The sequence below is a fragment of the Python bivittatus genome, unplaced genomic scaffold (assembly GCF_059951505.1).
Source record: "Python bivittatus isolate LINGU-HERP-01145 unplaced genomic scaffold, Pbiv_v1 ctg000610_np1212, whole genome shotgun sequence".
Classification (NCBI taxonomy): domain Eukaryota; kingdom Metazoa; phylum Chordata; class Lepidosauria; order Squamata; family Pythonidae; genus Python; species Python bivittatus.
Genome location: NW_028277088.1, coordinates 43,926,558 through 43,934,149, shown reverse-complemented (window position 1 = coordinate 43,934,149; position 7,592 = coordinate 43,926,558). Strand labels below are relative to the sequence as shown.

General features: G+C 38.5%; 1 protein-coding gene across 1 annotated transcript in view; it reads right to left on the bottom strand.

Moving 5' to 3' along the window:
• Positions 1-8: 8 nt before the first annotated feature.
• SLC6A20 (solute carrier family 6 member 20) overlaps positions 9-7,592 on the bottom strand; it is a 31,472-nt gene continuing 23,888 nt past the window's right edge. The window contains exons 8-11 of the mRNA XM_007437856.4: positions 5,721-5,925; positions 3,108-3,267; positions 2,713-2,878; positions 9-1,679 (exon numbers count right to left, since the gene is read on the bottom strand). Of these exons, the coding sequence (XP_007437918.1) occupies positions 1,548-1,679; positions 2,713-2,878; positions 3,108-3,267; positions 5,721-5,925 (663 nt within the window). The 3' untranslated portion in view covers positions 9-1,547. The remainder of the gene's footprint in view (positions 1,680-2,712; positions 2,879-3,107; positions 3,268-5,720; positions 5,926-7,592) is intronic.

The window sequence follows — 7,592 nt, the reverse complement described above, 5'->3', positions numbered from 1 at the left end:
TTCTTGCAATATCATCTATTGAAACTGGAAGGGTCTTACATGGTTTGTGAGTATTTCAGTTTATGGGGGGAAATTACACAGGTGGCCCTTGTTTAGCAATAACAATTGGGACCAGCAGCTCTGTCATTAAGCAAAGTGGTCGCTAAGTGGGAAATCATGTGATTGCAACTGTGCTTTCCTTTTCCTTACTCTCCCACCCTTTGGAATGCTCACCTCAGCACTGGGATAATTAGCAAGAAGGGAATTAATGTTTGTGTTTACATTCTCTGCAGAGGAAGGGATTACAAGAGAGTAAGCAGGCACGCAATGGGAAATACACTGGGCTCTTTGCAAAGCATGTTGACAGTTGCTGGCACCAGCGCATTGCTTTCAATGTGTATTCCCCGTTGTGTGCCTGCTTACTCTCTTGTAATCCCTTCCTCTCCAATCTCTTCGCTCTGCAAGGCGGGGGGGAAACAGGTCAGGCACAGGACAATGCATACTGACTAATGGTGATCACGTGACTGGAGGAACACTGCGAAGGTTGTAAATGTGGGCATTGGTCATGAAGTTATTTTTTTCAGCACTGTTGTAACTTCAAACAGTCACTGAACAAGGCAGTCAGTAAACGATAATCTGTAATTTGAAATTATTTTGGAGAGTGGCATAGGGAAACAAAAATACTTGACTGTAGTGCCTTTGTCTGAAAAACAGTAAACCTAAGAACACTAGTTCTTGTTCTTTAAATAAATATGCATATATATTAACTTTCATTATTTCTGAGATTACAACATTGGCAGCACATGATAATAGTCTAGAAAAGAGGCAAGTAAAAAAAAAGTTTAGTTATGGTTTTCCTCACAGGATTTTCTGACTTAGGTTTCTGCTATTTGATAGTAATGTTAAAAAAATATTTCACAATAAGTGCAGTGTGTGGTATTTAAACATGTATATCACATTCATGATGCAACTAAAATCAGCATATCTTTAGTTTCCTAGTTCATGATAATTCCAGTGTAGCCCTTAGTTAAAATTTCCCAGCCCAATTCCCCTTGTTTGTATAATACCTTTAGAGAATTATGGAAATTCAGTAGATTGCTACAGCTCCTGTGGGTAGCTAAAAAAATGTGACAAAGCTTTGCCCATACAGATAACTTGCAAATAACAATGCAAATAAGTTGCATAGTCAAACTATGCGTTCCATATAGAAAAATCAATTGTACACATTGCAGTTTCTTGTACCGCATGACTTAGTGGACATTATACAACCAGAGCTCATATTCACATATGCCAGACTAGGTGATTTCCTTTGTATAAATATAATGTGCACTCCTTGTGCAGTCACAGAGCCAATGCTTGCAAGCTACCATCTTGTCTATATCTTTCAAAAGCAATTGTCAGTTGTCTTCTGTTGCAAAACCATTTTCTTGATGGAGAATGGACAAGAGAATATTTTGGCATGAATATTTTGGTAATCAGGATTTGCTTTGCTTGTTGGTTGCTGCAAGCTATAGCTGGGGTAATCTTCAAGCTGGGATGTGAAAGCTGCAGCTGTTGATAAAGTCCAGTTATTGACGATTTCTTCTGAGCTTTATAAAAGTTACTAATGCTCCTAATGGTATGCATGATGTTGTTGTTGCCACAAGCAGACCAATAACTGCTAAGCCACCTCTTGGATAATCTTTTGTAACTAGGTGCCCCTGCAAAAGATATTGCCAAAGTATGAAATTATACCCCTACTGATGCCAAGGAAAGATACGCTGCTATTTTACTAATCTTGGGGTTGATTGTAGAATATTACTAAATATCACATTTTTTTCAACCTGCATTCCTTTCATTGTGATAATGTTTCATGCTTCAAATTTCAGTAACAGTAATTATAGATGCAAGTTGCATAGAACTGTTGCAGATTCAAGAGGCAGATATTTAGTTTTCACCAGTTTACCAATCTGGCGTCCACGTATGTCAGACTGCAACTCCTGGAATTCCCCAGCCAATATAATACTTGGCTATACTGGCCAGGAAATTTGAAAGTTGGAATCCTATAATATTTGAAAAGCATCATGCTGGGAAAGGGTGTTTTACACTTTCTATGTGTTTTATGGACTTTTACACTTTGTGTTTTATAGACTGCATTCATAGCTGTCTTCCCATAGTTTCGATTAAAACTTAAATTACACTTCTATACACATCATCAAATCACACAACCTTAAGAACAATGTTTCTCATAATGCTATTTTCATAAAACTGGATAAACCAAAAACTTAAATATGAAGGTGCAACTTTTGGAATCCTTGAATCTGAATATATATGATGCATGGTAAGCCTGCAAATCTTAAGTCTAAATCTTAATTGATTCCAAAAAATAATGCACATTTTCTATTTGCCAAACGGCTTCTTTGAATTTACTAAATCTAATTCTCCTTTCCAATATGTAAATTATAACACATCTTTGGTGCTGTCTTTCAGTTGTGCAATCAAACAGAATCACTGAAATTTCTGAAGTTTATATGTACAAGAATTTAGATAATTAATACATATACTTAGCACATTCTAGCATCAAGTAACTGCCATTGTTCACGTATGATTCATTATATGGTAAAATGCATCTTTTAAAATTACTATACAATTAAATATTCCTGAATGCAGCATATGAGTTTTGCAATTATTAGATGTAAATTCCTATCCAACCGCTGAGTTTCAGCTACTAATAGAAAAAAACGAGTAAAATACCTCTGTTGCATCCCAGGCTTGATACTGGAATATCCCTGTCCTGATGTAGTCCGTGATGTAAAATATAAACAGGCTTACAATTAATATAGGGCTGATAAAAGCCCACAAAATTTTCCAGTACCAACTTGGTTCATGTCCAATCATCATGCAAAGGTCTTTACTAAATCTATCAAAGAAAGCATACATACACATAAATAAGCACTAATGTTGGCATCTATCTTTCTAATTAAAAAGCAGCTGCTATGAAGCATAATGTTAGAATGCTATCCTAAAATGCTTTTTAAAAGCCTTTGGCATCTTGAAGAAACTGGTATATAAATGCAAGACAGTAAATTGTGCAAATCATTATGGCAATGATACGTGGTAAGAAAGAAGCATCATTCTTGACTTCTTACCTTTTTAGGCCATATATGTAACAGACAGCAATAGTTTCTACCAGAACAATAAGCAGCAAGGAGAGAGTAGCTGCATAATCATTGAAGATATTAAACCAGTAGTTTCCAGCCTTCGTAGTAAATATTAGGCCAATGACACAGTTGATGATGCACACGCTACCTATAAAAATTAACAAGTGCTTTCAACCTCAATGTTAAAAAAAAACTTGGATCAGAACAAACATTGCATTCTTTTTACTGAATATTTTGTCCTGCTAGAAGTAATGAGAGTGGTCAGTTGCTGTAATTTCAAGTCAGACAAGACATGTACTGCATTTTTTTTCAACCTACTGGTGATGGCTGCCATTGGTATAGTCACCCATTCATTTAGAGGGAGAAAGCTGGCTTACCAGCAGAACAATCTATACTGTTGAATCTCGTTCTTAAAAACATTATAGAAAATATAATAAAAATTGGGTTGAATTGGTACCATCAAGAAACATGAAAAAGCCTGAGTTGCATCATTCCATAAGTTTATAGGTACAGTTTGGTGGTGTGTGGGGGGGTGCCTTCAAGTCAGTCTTGGCTCCTGGCAACTACCCAGACAAGTCCCTGCAGTTTTCTTGGCAAGGTTTTTTGGAAGTGGTTTGCCATTGCCTGCTTCCTAGGGCTGAAAGAGAGGGACTGGCCCAAGGTCACCCAGCTGGCTTTGTGCCTAAGACGGGACTAGAATTCATGGTCTCCCAGTTTCTAGCCTGGTGTCTTAACCACTACACCAAACTGGCTCCTTTATAGGTACAGTGGGGCAAAAAAGTATTTAGTCAGCCACCAATTGTGCAAGTTCTCCCACTTAAAAAGATGAGAGGCCTGTAATTTTCATCATAGGTATACCTCAACTATGAGAGACAAAATGGGGGGAAAAATCCAGAAAATCACATTGTCTGATTTTTAAAGAATTTATTTGCAAATCATGGTGGAAAATAAGTATTTGGTCACCTACAAACAAGCAAGATGTCTGGCTCTCACAGACCTGTAACTACTTCTTTAAGAGGCTCCTCTGTCCTCCACTCGTTACCTGTAGTAATGGCACCTGTTTGACCTTGTTATCAGTATAAAAGACACCTATCCACAACCTCAAACAGTCACACTCCAAACTCCACTATGGCCAGGACCAAAGAGCTGTTGAAGGACACCAGAAACAAAATTATAGACCTGCACCAGGCTGGGAAGACTGAATCTGCAATAGGCAAGCAGCTTGGTGTGAAGAAATCAACTGTGGGAGCAATAATTAGAAAATGGAAGACATACAAGACCACTGATAATCTCCCTTGATCTGGGGCTCCACACAAGATCTCACCCTGTGGGGTCAAAATGATCACAAGAATGGTGAGCAAAAATCCCAGAACCACATGGGGGGACCTAGTGAATGACCTGCAGAGAGCTGGGACCAAAGTAACAAAAGCTGCCATCAGTAACACACTATGCCACCAGGGACTCAAATCCTGCAGTGCCAGATGTGTCCCTCTGCTTAAGCCAGTACATGTCTGGGCCTGTCTGAAGTTTGCTAGAGAGCATTTGGATGATCCAGAAGAGGATTGGGAGAATGTCATATGGTCAGATGAAACCAAAGTAGAACGTTTTGGTCTAAACTCAACTCATTGTGTTTGGAGGAGAGAGAATGCTGAGTTGCATCCAAAGAACACCATACCTACTGTGAAGCATGGGGGTGGAAAAAATCATGGTTTGGGGCTGTTTTTCTGCAAAGGGACCAGGACGACTGATCCGTGTAAAGGAAAGAATGAATGGGGCCATGTATCATGAGATTTTGAGTGAACACCTCCTTCCGTCAGCAAGGGCATTGAAGATGAAACGTGGCTGGGTCTTTCAGCATGACAATGATCCCAAACACACCGCCCGGGCAACGAAGGAGTGGCTTCGTAAGAAGCATTTCAAGGTCCTGGAGTGGCCTAGCCAGTCTCCAGATCTCAACTCCATGGAAAACCTTTGGAGGGAGTTGAAAGTCCGTGTTGCCCAGCGACAGCCCCAAAACATCACTGCTCTAGAGGAGATCTGCATGGAGGAATGGGCCAAAATACCAGCAACAGTGTGTGAAAACCTTGTGAAGACTTACAGAAAACGTTTGACCTCTGTCATTGCCAACAAAGGATATATAACAAAGTATTGAGATGAACTTTTGATATTGACCAAATACTTATTTTCCACCATGATTTGCAAATAAATTCTTTAAAAATCAGACAATGTGATTTTCTGGATTTTTTCCCCCATTTTGTCTCTCATAGTTGAGGTATACCTATGATGAAAATTACAGGCCTCTCTCATCTTTTTAAGTGGGAGAACTTGCACAATTGGTGGCTGACTAAATACTTTTTTGCCCCACTGTATAAAGGTATTCACAATTTCTACTAATGGATACTGAGCTGATTAGAAGAGGAACTGCCTGCAGTTGGCATTCACATATGACCATAAGGGATTACACATGATTGTGATCAGAGCTATATAGATATGGAATAGGGCACCCAATTATGAGATCATCTGCAGAGTTATTTACTAATTAAACTGCTAGTTTTGCCATGCGTTGAAATAATTCAGTATCATTGTAGCTATCAGACTTACCTGAGATAATCTCCCTGGGCACATGAGAGGAGAGGAACTTGCTGTCAGTCAGAGGCGTAAGAATGGCTGCAGTGTTTCCCAGCATGCTCCCTATTCCCAGCATCAGCAACATGACAAAATACAGCACTGAATACAGCTGTGACAACTCCATGTTTTTTATTGCTTCAGAATACACTATGAATGCCAGCCCAGTCCCTTGCACAGCCTGATGAAAAAAGAGAGAGAAATTATTACAAAGAAGATGGATAGATGTATTCATTCATTTGTTCATTCAATTTCTATAGCCACCCACCTCAATCCAAGTGACTCTGGATGGATTATCTAGATGGATGATGCACTATCTTGCATAAAAGAGCAATTGATTAAAGGAAAAATAGTTTTTCCCAGGGGGTAACCATTGCCTTAACAATTTTTGTTAAAACTGTTATTTAAAACTAGAGAAAAAGAAAGCTGAGTTGAACCGAGCCTATTAATTAGCTTATTACAAAGATGGTTTCACTTGGTGGACAAAAAGTTATACGCCAGCAATGACACATGGCTAATGTATCTGACTGATCAGGCTGTAAAGATTTTTGAATGTGGCTGAACTGAAACAGTATACTGTACTGAGTATTTGTGTGTGTGTGTGTATATACACACACACACACATACATCTGAAAAAGAATATGGAAGAGGAAGTAGTCTTAACACTATGTATTTGTTTGTTGTTTGATAGATACCCTACCTTTCTACTCTGGTGACATTCAGGATGGCTCTCAGACCTCAATCATTTAAAAGGTTACAAAAAGATTACAGTTAATGAGCAGCACTTTCAAGTGAGCCTAAGAATAAACTAAAAGCCAGTTAGAGCCATTTATTGGCTGTGTTTATGTAATATCCTAAGCCATTGGAGGAGATGTGCTGTATCTCCTCCATGACCTCTAGGAGGAAAGGCAATATATAAACTGAACAGATAACAGGTAGTCCTCGTTTAGCAACCACAATTGGGACTGGCAATTTGGTTGTTAAGCAAAGCAGTCACTAAATGAAATCATGATTCTGCTTATGATCCTACTTCAGCTTTCCTTTGCTTTACAGACCTGTGACAGTCATAAATGCGAGGATTGGTCACAAAGTTACCTTCTCATCACTGTCATAACCTGAATGGTCGCTAAACCAGTCAGTTACTAAACAAGGACTGTCTATATATAGAATTCACCTTAGTTTACTGAATTACAGGTAGTCCCCAGTTTAAGAACAAGTTCCATTCCCAAGGTCTGTTCTTAAGTCAAATTTGTATGTAAGCCGAAACAGTATTATTGTATAATACTGTATAAGTAGTATTGTGTAATTAACTTGAACCATTGTGTATTTACCTCAAATCATTGTGTATTTAACTCAAATTTTGCTACAATAGGCTCCGTTCTTAACTATGGATCATCCTTAAACTGGGCATTCTTGACCCAGGGACTACCTGTACTTAATTAAGTGGATTAACCTCAATTTGTTGGGTTCACTAAACCTGCTAAACGAAAAAACATGTTTAGCAAATCATAATGACTGTTTCCTAAAAAGGTAATTTCCAAGCAAGCAAGCCACATTTTACAACATGTGTATCCAGTAAAGGAAATGGGCACTAATCTTTGTTCATTTACATTTTATCAGCCTGGCCATATCTCGGCTGCAAAATCTATGTTGCCCACTACCTGTAGATGGCAACAGTTACTCAGAAAATCTTAACTTAGTTGCCAACTGTTGGTCATCTGATTTTTTTAGCCCAGAATAGCAAATCTCGACTTAGGTGGCACATTAGAAGCCAATGATAACCCTACATGTGATACAGACTGGCATATATAGTTCTCACTGTGAGTATGGCATCCAATCTAAATGATT